At 42.1% G+C, this 15,129-nt stretch overlaps 1 protein-coding gene across 1 annotated transcript in view; it reads right to left on the reverse strand.

The window, feature by feature from the left end:
• Nucleotides 1-6,575: 6,575 nt before the first annotated feature.
• Nucleotides 6,576-15,129, reverse strand: part of LOC131887602 (adenylate kinase isoenzyme 5-like) — a 13,159-nt gene continuing 4,605 nt past the window's right edge. The window contains exons 7-14 of the mRNA XM_059236230.1: nucleotides 12,068-12,264; nucleotides 11,230-11,254; nucleotides 10,858-11,119; nucleotides 10,564-10,790; nucleotides 9,586-9,705; nucleotides 8,462-8,644; nucleotides 7,994-8,120; nucleotides 6,576-6,951 (exon numbers count right to left, since the gene is read on the reverse strand). Coding sequence (XP_059092213.1) covers nucleotides 6,704-6,951; nucleotides 7,994-8,120; nucleotides 8,462-8,644; nucleotides 9,586-9,705; nucleotides 10,564-10,790; nucleotides 10,858-11,119; nucleotides 11,230-11,254; nucleotides 12,068-12,264 — 1,389 coding nt within the window. The 3' untranslated portion in view covers nucleotides 6,576-6,703. The remainder of the gene's footprint in view (nucleotides 6,952-7,993; nucleotides 8,121-8,461; nucleotides 8,645-9,585; nucleotides 9,706-10,563; nucleotides 10,791-10,857; nucleotides 11,120-11,229; nucleotides 11,255-12,067; nucleotides 12,265-15,129) is intronic.

A 15,129-nucleotide genomic window follows, 5' to 3' on the forward strand; every position in this document is an offset into this window, starting at 1 on the left:
CATGCACTGCCCTCCATACTTTTATGGCTCGCCATGAACATAACTCCTCGATCGAACGGATCGAGCCAAAGATTGATTCTGAATTGTTTATCACGGTCTCTCCCTTCCAGTTATCCATAAAATGCTGTTTCTCGTCGAATACTGGATGAAAAGGACAACCATGAATATTTCATGACCTCTTTCTTTCCCCTTCCATTTATCCGCAGTTCCATCCCCAGTTTGACGGGCTCTTCCGGCGACGCCATGAGTGAATAACTCTTTGCCCGTCGTTTCCCGAGGTCCCTCTCAGTCGTCGACAGTCGTTGGTAGCCAGCAGTTAGTTTGGACCACAGATTCAGAGGCTTTTGTTTTAAGGAGAAATTCTCTCTTCCGAATCTTAGGCCTCGCGAGTCGAGCAACGCGAGGTTGGTCGTGTCCTCCTCACGCGAGGATTCGCGGGCTCCATTCCAACGTCTCGACGGAAAACTTATTGTAGTTATTTTGGGAAATCCGTTTGATTAATTCCCTCAACTAACAACTCCGAGGACTTTGACGTGGCGTGAGCAAGACACTAAATGACACTGAGGCTTTGGTGCCCATCGAGCGGGTTCAATTTAGTTGGACCCGCAAAATATGCAAGACATAGGGATGACCTGGAATAGTGAATCTAGGATAATTGCAGTTTGCAAAAAGCGAGGACCAAAACCTTATGTATACATATGCCAAAATCATAACTGGTCTCTAATTTTTTTTCGACTTTGCATTTAGAGTTGCATTTAATTTTTTTTTTTTTTCGCTAGATTATCTTGAATTTCATGCTGGCAAATTTGTGGTTTCTCGTTAAAATTATTACGAGGGTCAAACCATGCAGGAAAGGCCAGTGAAAGATTAATGTGTGCCATCATGCGAAAGATTGAAATGCACTTTTCAAACTAGCCCTCGATAAGCACCTCACTTCGTACTTGTTGTGCTCTCTGAGAAGCAGGTTCAAATGCATCTAGCTTAATTTTGCATGAGTGTCTTCTTGAATAACGGCTCTTTCATTTTCTTAGTGCTCGATAACATTTTTTTTGAGCTGTAACAATGGCAATAATGACGTGAATCGTGTTAAAAGGATCTGAACAAGCTTTTGGCTCGAAATTGGATTATCTACTCATGCATTTTGGCAACAAAACGCAACAACTTGTTTAGAAAATCTAACCCTTATATCCAGATCTGTCACCAAAGACAACCAAATACATCGCTAAGGTGTGTACCAAGATAGGCTGAACCATGACGAATAAATTAACGATTACACACACACACACTCTAGGATCTTTCAGAACATTTTTATGACCGTTATTCGTGACTCTTGGTTTGTAAAATGTATAAAACTCTATGTATGAACACCATATACAACGATCAGTACAAGAATAAATGAATAAAATGGTCAGAATGATACAATAGCTGACTAGAATGGGATATGATATCACAGCAAAGTTGATTAGAGTTGGTTCAGTGCGCGTGACAAAAGTGAAAAGGGGAATGACAGACAATACATAAACAGGTGGGTACAGAGGAAAATGATAAAAATCTTGGTTATTGTAACATTGTGGGAGGGTCAAATTGGCCAGATCCTTTGTCAGCTTCCGTCGTTGATGGTACTTGGCTGGGCATTTGACTGGGAGCCGGACGAAGGTGCATGAGCGCCAATATCCAGAGGGGATGTCGGACAAAGGACAATAAATTAATCGAGAAGATAATTTGCTACTATGTTTCCACAGATTCTAACAAATGCGTAAGAGCCTGTTTAAAATGCTATTTTGCAATTTCCTTCTAAATTTTTTTCAATATCTTTGTTGCGAGATACATGTACGTAAAGTCTCATTGGATATATAATTTGTATGTACATATGTATACATTTGGTATTACATATTGGTGGCTAGGGGCCCCCTCTGGAGTTAAAGATCGCCATGCGAGATGAATATCCACTAGAGTGAGGGGGGGGGGGGTGGGGGGGGGTGAAGACCTGGGCTTGAACCCTGAACCCGAGTTTAACTCGGTCACGCGTTAATCAACTGCGCTACAACCATCTTTGGCGGACCTGCTTATTTAATTGAAAAAAATATATATAAAAATAAACAGTTTTCTTTGAAAAGCTTATTCAATTTTGTGTATATCATCTGATCCACCAATGTGTTAGAGTTGGCGGATCTGTCTAGCCGTTGAATTAGGGTTAATCGGGAATTTTGATAGAAAATTCATCCAAATTTGACTTGACGGGTACTACCCGATCAACATCACCGACTTTTAGAGTAGAGTTAATTATGCAACAAGGGAGACCGAAAAGTAAAGAAGGGAGGAAGACTTCATTGTTCGAGCTAACCGGGATTCACGGGGGTTGGCGGTGCCTTCAAAACGCACATTCAGCCTCTACGGTCACTAGAATTGACCCTAATACCTGTATTGGGACAAAGGTCGTGGGTGCTCTTGAAAACGGCGGGATCATATATTGAAACAGGTTCTCAGGTCGATTCTCCTCGTCGACCTTTCTGAGGAAAACTTTCAGACCACAGCCTATTTAAACCCGCAAATGGAGAACTAATCTAATAGTGGATTTGACAATGCCTATCGGACTTGAATGTTTCGATAGAACATATTGCAATATTGCAATGCTAACTGTGTACTGGAGAAGGGTCAATCATCTGACCCCAATAACTCCCATTGGCGTATATATTTCTACGTCGCTCAGAAGGACTTTTAGTTCAAAAAGACTGTGAAGGCTCCTGAAATCCTGTTTTGGATTCGTTCTAAGCTCTTCTTTATCATGTTTTTGATGTTGGGCAATACGGTACCAGTTTAGCCAAATAGGCAAAGAACAGCTTTAGTTACAGCACTAATAATACACACACCTCAATCATACATAAAACCTTCCTGGTGGAATCATTGATTATCGTAAACTGCGATGTTTTTTGCCACACATTTTGCGTTTAGTCCACCCTTTCAAAAATGATTCGTTTCATATTTGTGATCTCATAACGTTGGTATGATTGTCCACGAACTTCTAGACGTATGTACTATGGACGAGCTTCATGCGAAATCGGCCTGCTCTGGGTCATAACAATTCTGAGCCACTTTTCGAATTAGAGTAAAAAATAAGGAATGTAGATCTCGTCAATTGCAGACAGGACATTTTTATATCATTTACTTGTAAAGTGATTCCGTTCAATGCTATACTGTCAAAAGCTTATGTAGCTGAGCAAGAGCAGAGGGAAAATCAAATTTTATGTAGTGTTTACTACATAAGGGTATTGTAGTCGTATGAAGTGCGCATTTGGAATCAAGTGAACGGTTGATGAGATAAGAAATGTTTGCTTCCGTTCGCCGTCCACATCTCTAGAAGTCCGTGGGCTGTCGTATCATAACGCTTCCAGAATCTGTAATCATTCAAAGAAGCGTGATTCAACATGTCGAGCTCTTAGCAGTCTAAATTGTATTTCGGATTATCCTTGAGCCAGATCCACGGACAAGTTTCGATGTTCCACATTAGGTAGTATGTAGTACTCGCATGTGTAGCTTACGCGTACATGCCAATTTTTGTTTGTATTCGCCATTCACCGCGAACCATGGCGTTTCAAGACCTCACTCGCTCGCTCGCTCACTCATTCTTTCTCTCGCTCACTCTCTCTCGTTGTCGATCCCTCTTTGCTTCACATACGACACACATGTGTGTACTAGTGCCACTCCATATGAAAATCTATTCTCTCCCAAATGGCCTAGATCCACTTCGAAGGCTGGTGAATGGTCCCTTTTCCACACAGATGATCAATGATTGCTCTCGAAATCTAGGGTAGACAGCAGCTAGATCTTCATGCTCCTCTTGCTTTTGATCCCCGGTTCCTCCTCATGAGATCAAGTTGTTGAATTGTTTTCAAAACGTGTCAGATCAGAGCGGGGGAAAGAGGAAAGAAGACAGGCCTTGTTTTCTCCACTCCATATTGATTTTCAATTCCCATCCATCTCGGCTCCGATTTCTAGGGTGGTAACTTGGATGACTCCTGTTCAAATTCAAAAGCAATGCTATACACATGTTGTATTTTATTTTCAAGATCCAGGGGACCTCTAAGAACGGTCGGAATCCGACCGTGAAAACTGATTGCCATGTGTCTTCCGGGCTCGGCAAATGAAGAGCCCTTCGAAGGCTGCTAGCAAATAATGCACCATTTCCTTATCAGCTTTCCAATGACTTCATCCTCCTGCCATGTATTAATTTAGTTGGCGGCTTGATTAGACGAGCCCACCAGAAACAGGTGCTTCTGGCCAATGCCTCACTTTTTTTCAGGACACAGGGGGGAGGGATGGAGAGGAGGGAGCGAGTGGGTTCTTAGCTCCATGAGCTCGATGGGCTTTATGGAGGCCTGGGGGCGATGTTTTTGCCGGCGAATTGGATTTAGGGCCATTCTTTTCGGGTGTTTGAAGAAATGCTCATCCACAACAATGATAATTCTAGGGCGAGTAAGTCAACATCTAGCTCGGTCTTTCTTGCCTTCCATCCCGTGGTGCGCAGCCTTTAAGGCCATGAGAATCCCAGGCCGGAGATGAGAAAATGGTTCTGAAAATGATGTCACTCCCCAGGGAGGGAAACAAGAGCGTATGCATGAGAGAAGTGGCGGTTCTGGTGGCGGTGCCATGTGGTAAAGTTAAACCAACATTTGTGAGATTGATGCTTTGATCACCTGAGCGGAACCATTTCCATTTCGCCCAAGAGTTCCTTTGTGTGAGATCTCTTGATTGTCAAAAAAAGGCTCCCCCAAGACCTACTAGGCTGTTGGCTTCGGTAGGGTGGTTGGTGCCTCGTCCTTTAGTCGCTTCTTCCTTTTAACGGGCTCCTTTGTCTCCGTTGAGGCCTTGAAGACTGGTTCCAAAATTTCACACAATTTAGGGAGACAAAACATTCAAAAATCTTTAACCCTCTCTCTCTCGCACAGAATCGAAACAGAATTTTAGGATCTTACAACCTATTTGGATGGGCTGTTTGAAGGATAATTGTTCACAGTTCGTCGCCGATTAACGCTGACAAACCTAATAAGGATATCATTGACCTCTGAGAGAACCACCCGCCAGAAATCCAAAAATAATGTTTGGAAGCCTTGACGTCATCGGTTCACCCGGAGGGGGCTTGTCTTAGGCCTTCTTTGCTTGAGTTGCGACACCCGGGTAAATCTAGCATGCGAGTTGATAGCGTGGTATTGGGCGAGACAAAAAAAGCCCAATATAAGCCCAATCAGTCTCCTACAAATTAGTCCATCGAGGCCAATTCCAATGGAGACTGAACATTGGAACCAACTCCAACATTTCCCAGAGAATGGTTTATTTCTTCAATTATTGTACATAGTTGAGAGTTCTTCGTGAATGCATTTCCTCGTTTCAATCAACTCTTCAACGATGGCCTGATAAAGTTTTTTCCTATTGAGACTAATTGAGGGCTTATCTCGGAAAAATGTGTGCCCTCTTTCGAGCCTATGTTGTTCCATTGTGTGTTGTGTGTTCCATATGCGGTATGATTAAATCATTACAAGGAAGTAGCGCGCTCTGAGCAACGCCGAACTCTGTTCCGTGGCCCACATTTGAGATTCGGGCCCTACTCAAGCCAAGGACATTGTCCTTCCACCTCAAAGGCTCTCGAATCTTAATGGCACGTGCTCTGATAACACATCATTCGGCCTTCTGCGTTTATTCCTCCTTTGCCTCCTGTGTTCGATCATAAACCCGGGGAAACACCCCATTTCAGGCATAGCGTTTACCAAAGAGTGTATTCTCTCGTGGACGTTCCTCCAAGTTGGAACTAATGAGGGGAAACTAGAAATGGAACCAGGATAGTTCCTCACCCAAGGACGCGCCTTATCAACATCATAGCTAATGGGCTATTTAATAAAGCCCCTATTCACGTTCAAATGGCTCCATGAGTTTTCCGAGTCCAATAAAAGCCGGTCTTTTACCTCTGGAATAATCTCAAAAATGTGAAGGAGGCATTTGAATTGAGCCATCCGATGACATTGCTACTCAAGTCAGGTCCTGAATGCTTTAGACAATAACGTTCATGATGATGCTATGGTAAAGCGGAGACGCATGGTGCTACACACCCAACAAGACTCATTTCCGTTCAATATCCGGAGAGAAACGAGAACGAAGACGAAGGGAGTGTCGTGAATCGTGATCGGAAATCTTGCCGAATCATGTTTGTCAATCCAGATTAATTGAGTGTTGACCTGTTTTCCCACCCCCTCGGTTTCTCTCTGCCTCTCTCTCTCAGAAAAATGGATCTCGATCTCGTATGTACGTACGTACTACTCCGTAGTCTACCATGCTCTGTGGTGCGATCCACTCACATTTCGGCTCGGCATTAGTATGTAGTTGGTCCCAATACGGGAATGAAGTCCCCTACTAAGTGTCTGAGTAGACTTCTTGTAAGTAGTCCTCGTTGTCCATCCAGCTGGTTTGGCATCCCACACCCATTATCCCCCCCCCCTCTTCGACTGTCTGCGAATTTATAGGGGAATCCTTTGGCAATCGGTCACGAGGACGGGAAAAAGGGTGGGGTAATTGATGTCATCAATGACACGGCTTTCCACTAAAGACCACCTGACCTCTCAGCCAAGCCGAGAAATCCGAGGTGTCGTAACCAGTTGTTCGTTTTATTGACACAAACCCAAGAGGTGCATGCAACTCATTGACCAGACATAATTCAATGGTTAACAATCAGATTCTCGCCGCCTTTGGCCTCCAACTCTTCAATGACTTTCTTGAGCTCGGCTTCAACCTCCGGGTTGATCCCTTCGTAATGGCGAACGATCCGTTTGGTGGTCCCATTGGCCACCGGGTCAAGACCATTCAGGGCGGGTTCCCTACTCATTAATGAAATGGTTTCAACATCTTGGACCGCTTGAATATCCACGGTGCTGGGTGCACTAGTCATCTCCTCGGGCTCACTCTCTGAAATATGGAACACATCTGAACAGTTCCTTCTTGGAACCAATGCACTACTACCGGAAAGTGCGCTTGTGCACGGATAGTGAATGAAATACGAAATGGTATCGTTCTTGGACTGCCACCATGCATCTCATTCCTATCTGGATTAGGAGAGTGGAAATGAACCTCTTGATCTGGAGGATAGTCATTGAGGGTCAGTCTCTGATTTTCGAGTGGCCCGGCCTTTGGGACAATCGTGGATTTTCGGGTGGTTCTTTGGTGGTTGTTCACGGAGTGAGTTTATGAACGTCGGAAGTGCCTTGGGGAGGTGCCCATGTTCATGGCTGGTTGGCGGGTAACAATCGAGTCGGGGAATTCTTCATCCCAATTGACCTCATGTGCTACATAGAGGAAACAAGATGGAACGTAAACGTGTCGAGAAGGTGCCGAGATTGGGAAATGGGAAATGAACAAGCATTGCTATGAACGATGAGTTAGTTGTTGTTCGAGAGCTTGATAGAACCGAGATCAGAAAAGGTAACTACTACGAATATGTTTGTACACTTTACTGTTTTTGGTCAACTTGATGAAACTGGGCCCTAATCATCTGAAACAGATCTGCTCGGCCTCATATTGGGGTGAACATCGATTGCATTTGCAAATGTGAACTACACCTATGACAGGACCTCTGAATTTGGTGGAGAGAGAGTAAAACATGTTGGTTGTTGTAGACGCACCTTTTTAGTGGTCAGTGGAAATCATGTATCAATAAGGTCTAGTTAAGCAAGACCTGCTATGCCTCAGGTAATAGGATTTGACGAATTTTGCAAAATTCGGATAATTTTCTAGACTCGATTTTCCGGACTTTGTTCGAATGAACAACAGATCTTAATGTTCACATTGAATCCATTCAATCAAAACCGACTTCAGGACATTCCATTGAGTTATTCCTTTTCGACAGTGTCGGTGCTGTCTTGATATATTATGAATGATACTCATCGTCCAGTGTCCACTGATTCAGAGGTCCTGCATTGAACAGATTGACAAAGACTTGGTTGGCACTTACCCCGTTCATCTTGATCTTGTTCGTCAATCGAATCGACTGCTCGTTCCCGTCGAAGAGATCCGATTTCACGATGAAGACACCGACGAAGCTCTTTGACCACTTGAACACTATCCGAGTCCCCATCAATCTGAGATTTAGACAACCATCACGATGGCAAACTAATTAAATTCCTCACTGATGCTTTTTAGCCTCAAGCTTCTTGTTCATTCCACGAGGAACTAAACAAGTTCCAGAGGCATCTTTGCCAATGTATTTTTGGGGAGGAAGCCCCTTGCAAATACGCCAAGCAAAATAAACCCCCAACGCAGAGAGAGACACGATTGAATATCTACGATTACAACTACTGGCCAATCAAATCCATCTTGGTCGACCAATGATGACGAATTCGCCTTGAATCTGGCCATTACTCCAAAGTGCGATTTCTGAACCCTGAGTGACCACCCTTCCTGTATGTATGGATGTACTCACAATTTTCAATCGATTTTGCTCATCAAAGGTCTTGAGCATGGGCAAAGTGAGCTCCCGATACAATTCGAGTCGTCGTCGATAGGCTTCGACATTGTCATCAATCCTGCCATGTCGTTGCCCAAGATTGCGTCCCAATTCCAGTTCCGAGCAGTCGATGAGTATACAGGGTGGCTTGAGACCAGTCTAAGGGTGACACAGAATTGGATACAAACTTATGATTTGCTCCTAAAAACGTGTCAGAAAAAATGAAGGCCCGCTCGGTCTTTGGTCGGGACAGTTGAAGCAAGTTCTCATGATTGGAATGAGGACTTGTCGCTAAAGGAAATGATTTCTGTGTCGGTGAAGCTGTCGATCCCTAGTTATCGATATTCCCTAAAGAGGCAAATATTGGCCGAAAGCAAGGGGATAAGCACGAATTTGTTCCAAAAAAGGCTGTGGTGGCCAAGCTTTACACGCACTAAATGAACCTCCTCCTCTTCTTCAAGGTCAGAGCATGAATAAACACAGCCACGATGATGACGCCGACGACGACGACAACAACGACGACGTCAACGAAAATGGCTCGGGTGGTAATGGTTTTTCATAAACTTTCACGGCCGTAATCCCAGAAGATTCGGAGATTAATTCCGGTAAGCCCTCAAATTGTTCCTCCATGTATGTACGTAGACGGTCGTCCACGGACAGTGTAATGAATGCATAGATTATCGTGATAGTTTCAGAGTTACGTGCTCCGGTCCCTGGGTGATCATATTATCCTCGTGCTCTTGCTCTTCCTTCTTGGGGGTACGACTACGTAGTGCGTACGTACTGCAGTACGGTACATTGCGGATTAATACTTCTGATGGATTATTATCATTCCGAGCGGATATGTTCGTCCCCAATTGATTCTGATTGATCTCGTCGCCCTTCACAATGCATGTACTCAATCACACACGTATCCATAGAGCACCAACAAACCAACAGGCACACTTTCCATAGCAGAAAGAGGATCCAACCAATCCGGTTTGACCCGGCCCACTCGTTCATGAAAGTGGGGCTAATCTGTCAGCAAAATCTAGGCGAAGGTCGACACTAAATCGCCAAAGACCATTCCAAGTGAGGCCTTCTTTGGATTTGCTACGTACCCTTTCTTCGAATCCTTGGGCTTGGACAATGTCCCGAGGGAAACCGGTGATGAAGAAACCTTCGACGTCCGAGTGACGGAATTGAGCCATGGCATCCAAAACGAGGTCAATAATGATGCCCTGAAAGGGATCACAATGGCTGGAACTGATATCTGTGTTCGAAACGATACCTATAGCACTTATAAGGGTTGCGGCAATTGTTTCGTGAATAGAGAGAATACATTTCTTAAGCCATTAATTCTCAAAGTATAAACTACTGTTTTAATTTTATGAGTGAGAAAGGCCCACCACTTGATGAATACAAGTTTACCTTGACGAATTTTGAAACCTGAAATCTGTAAAATAGTCCAATCTCGAAAGAACCCTCAAAATTGATTTTCATGATGACTCAAAAATATCCTACAAAGTATGTGATTTAAAGATTGGGACGATATCTAACATTTGGCTTCGTTCAAAATGGAAGTCAAACTCATCAAGCATACCATATCAACTTGTTGCAAATAACGCCCAGAGATGAGACCTTTTATTAAAAGATAATTCAAGTGGATCTCATTGTGTATACTGTGCTTCAACAACCCAATCTCTATAATTCATGCATTCACACATTTCAAAGATAAATATGCAATGACTTTCATCTCGTAGTAAATCTGGCAGGTTTTGTTCATCAAATGATTTTGATATTTTAAAGACTGTTAAATGAATCTATGTTACGCAGCGCTTCATAACTTTGAATGCATTAACTTTAGTTCAAACTGAGATAAAAAAAATTGGCCAACATGAAGGGCAAAAATATTGGAACTAAAATAGTCGGTCTACTTACTAGCACATTAACGAAACCAATAAAAAAACCAGGCAATGAAAAATTCAGTTAGTCAAGGCTTCAAAATCAACCGTAGCCAAAGAAAATATGTGCAAAAAAAAGGTGGCTTTCAACTCATAAGCCATTTTCAAAAATTATTACTAATCCGCATCTGATACCTGTGGTACCATCTCCCCTTTGCTCATAACATTGTAAATCATGCTTGAGGTGATGTGATCATCCGATCGTTGGACCACGGCCGAAATGTAGTTGGCGGGCGCATCATTCCTCGGATCCTGTTCCTGCAGGTATTTCCAGAGTAAGGACCCGGTGCTGATGATCCGCCATGCCGGATAAAGTAATGCGATTTCGTCCATTCGTTCGGCTTTGCAGCTCCCAGGACCACCTAGAAAAACATCCCGAGGGCTGCGATCATGAATGGATGCTCAATTAGCAAGATCTTATGTTTGTACCATTGATCCAAATCACGAAAGGCTGGCCTCCATTGAGACTCGGGACTTGGGTGTTGATGGTCATGGATGACAATCCTTGGTAAGTGGCGGATTGATACTGGCGGGAAAAAGAGTTTTCCTCATCGTTGACGTGTTTATAATCCTGATATGAGCCAGAGGACTGAGGCCTAGGACGGCTGAGGATAGCCTCGGATTCGAGGATGCGCTCAAAGGCCTCGACATAATCGGCAAAGATATTGTCTGGATGTCGCTCGCCTTGAATCTGTAAAGGTCAGCATAGAGACTCTAGGTCAGCAAAGCGTGTAATGAGAGGTTGGGATGTTTTGGCTGATATACCTTGCGTCAATAATGATTTGGAATTGTTAGATCTACAGGAGGTTCGACGTAACAAGAACCTCTGGAATATGGACGGTAAGGTTAAAAATACACAACTCCAACTCGAATTTGCCTTGCATTTTTTGTACAAGCGAGACGGGTTCCTGTTCACAGCAATTACGTATTCCAAACTTGAGCTCAATTGAAGAATGGAATCAAAAGTTATACCCCCTTAAAATGCAATTCAGAAAAGGGTACAGAATGATTAGTCTAGCACTCTTCTGGAAATTGATTACCCCAAGAGGGCTTGCTCATTCATTCTGTGTAGAGTTATATTCTGAGCTTTCAATGGGTAAAACCTTTGATCCGGTGGTTCGATGGAGCCGAAAATTAAAATGCATACATTGTTGTTGCGACGTGGATCCAGTCTCATTTGAAGAAGAACGATTTGTGTTCAATCAAATCTGACATTTTGGCTCACAGCTCTAGCACCCACGTCCATATTCCAATAGTTCATGGACCTACCTACAGGCAATCACTAATCAGTGTACGTAATCAGCAAGTATAATTTGGCATGTGAAAAAGACCTATTTGCTTTAGTGAAAACCGGTTCTCACGGTAGAAAATTGACTCTCAACAACACCACTGTTAGAAACTTTATTTCATGCCTGTCTGTTCGCGAAGCAGCGGCTGGAAAGTAAGTGAAGAGAAAGCAGATTTTGACGTATTCAAATTGGTTTCTAATTGTTCAAGTTAGAGTCAAGATTATACCGTGACAAAACTGTTATTTCAAAAGAGAACTGCATATTCAATGGCCGTCACCCTGGTTGCGTGAAGTTTGTTCAAGTTTGGATTGCACATGATTAACACCTCAAACTAGTTTACCTTTTAATGCCTTCTCATTTGGAGAGAAGATCGGGTAAGCTCCCNGCGGGAAAAAGAGTTTTCCTCATCGTTGACGTGTTTATAATCCTGATATGAGCCAGAGGACTGAGGCCTAGGACGGCTGAGGATAGCCTCGGATTCGAGGATGCGCTCAAAGGCCTCGACATAATCGGCAAAGATATTGTCTGGATGTCGCTCGCCTTGAATCTGTAAAGGTCAGCAAAGCGTGTAGTGAGAGGTTGAGATGTTTTGGCTGATATACCTTGCGTCAATAATGTGTTGGAGTTGTTAGATCTACAGGAGGTTCGACTTAACAAGAACCTCTGGAATATGGACGGTAAGGTTAAAAATACACAACTCCAATTCGAATTTGCCTCGCATTTTTGTACAAGCGAGACGGGTTCCTGTTCACAGCTATTACGTATTCCAAACTTGAGCTCAATTGAAGAATGGAATCAAAAGTTATACCCCCTCAAAATGCAATTCAGAAAAGGGTACAGAATGGTTAGTCTAGCACTCTTCTGGAAATTGATTAACCCAAGAGGGCTAGCTCATTCGTTCTGTGTAGAGTTATATTCTGAGCTTTCAATGGTTAAAACCTTTGATCCGGTGGTTTGATGGAGCCGAAAATTAAAATGCATACATAGTTGTTGAGACGTAGATCCAGTCTCATTTGAAGAAGAACGATTTGTGTTCAATCAAATCTGACATTTTGGCTCACAGCTCTACGTCCATATTTCAATAGTTCATGGACCTACCTACAGGTAATCATTAATCAGTGTACGTAATCAACAAGTATAGTTTGCCATGTGAAAAAGACCTATTTGCTTTGGTGAAAACCGGTTCTCATGGTAGAAAATTGACTCTCAACAACACCATTGTTAGAAACTTTATTTCATGCCTGTCTTTTTCCATGGCTGGAAAGTAAGTGAAGAGAAAGCAGATTTTGACGTATTCAAATTGGTTACTAATTGTTCAAGTTAGAGTCAAGATTATACCGTGACAAAACTGTTATTTCAAAAGAGAACTGCATATTCAATGGCCGTAACCCTCCTTGCGTAAAGTTTGTTCAAGTTTGGATTGCACATGATTAACACCTCAAACTAGTTTACCTTTTAATGCCTTCTCATTTGGAGAGAAGATCGGGTAAGCTCCCACTGTTCTCTTCGAACTCGTTAGCATAAAAAGACCAACTCGTCAAAGGTATCTTGCCAAATTTTTTTTTTTAAAGCCTCATTTTCATGAACTTCGTGCAAAGAAAGCAACTGCTATTGAAAAAATGGCTATTTTCTATCTGTCCTCCAAAATCATAACAAAACGAACGCTTAAGCAAAAACTTGGGTTTAATTCCAGCTGTTAGTTACTCCTGAGCCACAATTCGAGTTCAGTACTTAAACTGGGATGCTGATCTAAGATTGTATGAATAACTGAGATTGGCATTTAAAATGTAGTAATCCAGATAGGAAACCCTAACAATTTTTCTTAACCAATAGTTTTCCGGAAAAACAGCTTTTTGAGCTCCACCTTAAACACGAATCTTTAAAAGCGGCATGATAGACTTTCAGATTAAAGCTACTCAAAGCATGAATAATAAAGACAGCGTAAACAAACTAGATTTGTATGACATTTACATTATGATCTAATATAAACTTTATATTTCAGCTTATCCTCTGTGGTTGATGCCCCTATTGCTTGATTAGAGTTTCGATGTGCTCTTTGGAAACGTCATCAAACTTTTGGAACAGGATGTGGTTGCATTAGATTTGCGGAATTAACGTCCTTTAGATACTAGAACGGATATATAATACTAGACACTAAGTGTTGAACTTATTTTTTGTCGACCTCTCTTTGTACTATCAATTAACTGGTTCAACGGTCGCGAGTTATATATTCTGATGATATTCAACCACACATGAGCTCTAACTTGGCCTTAATCTGAGATCTTGTCCAATGGTCCAATGAAACATTCATAATTGTGTACTCCAATCCCACTGTGGGATCCAGGTGAGCACAGTATATGCCTTGGTGCCCGGCATTGTTGCGACATTTCAGACGAAGAGACATGTGACGTTTCCGCAAGATGGATGATTTTTTTTTGTTTCCAATGTCAAGAAAGCAATTGAATTGCAAACAAGCACAGAACATCTGTTCTGTGAAGGGGATTGTGAGGAGGAAAAGATGCCATCTTCTTGTACTCATACTTCAATAACAATTGGGATATTTGTCGCACGGTAAAAGTGACTTTCAAGCACTTTTCTTGCATATTTGATGCACATAATGAATATGCCAGAAATTTTGAGGAGCTAACGAAGTCATATATGTAAAAGTTTGAGTGATCAATTTAAGCAAAGGTTTAAAGATAGTAGAAAATAATGCCCTTAAAATTATGTGCTTTATGCGTGTAAAAAAGATATTTGCAGGAACAAAGCCATGAATTTTTGGGTGGTATACTTCTTCAGTACTATTGTTTATGTGTTTTCGTGGTAACACATTAAGGATTGCATTTAAGTCAAGTTTCCATACCTAGATGTCCTCACTTGGTTCAAAATTGTCATTGAATTGGGTGTTTTATTGGCCTTTTTACGCTGTTGCAAAAGCTAAAGCAAGCAATATGTGCTCAGGATTATTTCCAAAAGACCTGCAGTCAATTAAAAAATCATAACACTTGCAATCTTATGGTTGGAATGCTGATTTAGTGGCTAGAATTAGTGCTAGGATTAGCCCTGATCTTCGAGACTTTGCTTGTGGAACATCTTATTTGAAGATAAATCAACACAAAAGACAAAATCTCAAGTGAAGATCAAATTACATTGTGCCATTTTAATCCCGAACAAGGATTTTTTTTCGTTTCTTTGCTGTTTTTCGCTTCACAAACCTATATGTCATGGTGTTTGACTAATTAAACCAGGATTTATTATGCTACATTTGCATGTTGCAATTTTGGGCGAATGTAGTTGATTTTGCGAACCAAGTACTTTGGATGTCTGTTTTGGCATGCATTTTGACACCACCATTCAGAATGAGCTTAACTTCCAAAGTCCTCGAATCAAATGAAAGGTTTCATTTTGCTTT

Source organism: Tigriopus californicus, chromosome 10 (genome assembly GCF_007210705.1).
Source record: "Tigriopus californicus strain San Diego chromosome 10, Tcal_SD_v2.1, whole genome shotgun sequence".
In the NCBI taxonomy this organism is placed as follows: Eukaryota; Metazoa; Arthropoda; class Copepoda; order Harpacticoida; family Harpacticidae; genus Tigriopus; species Tigriopus californicus.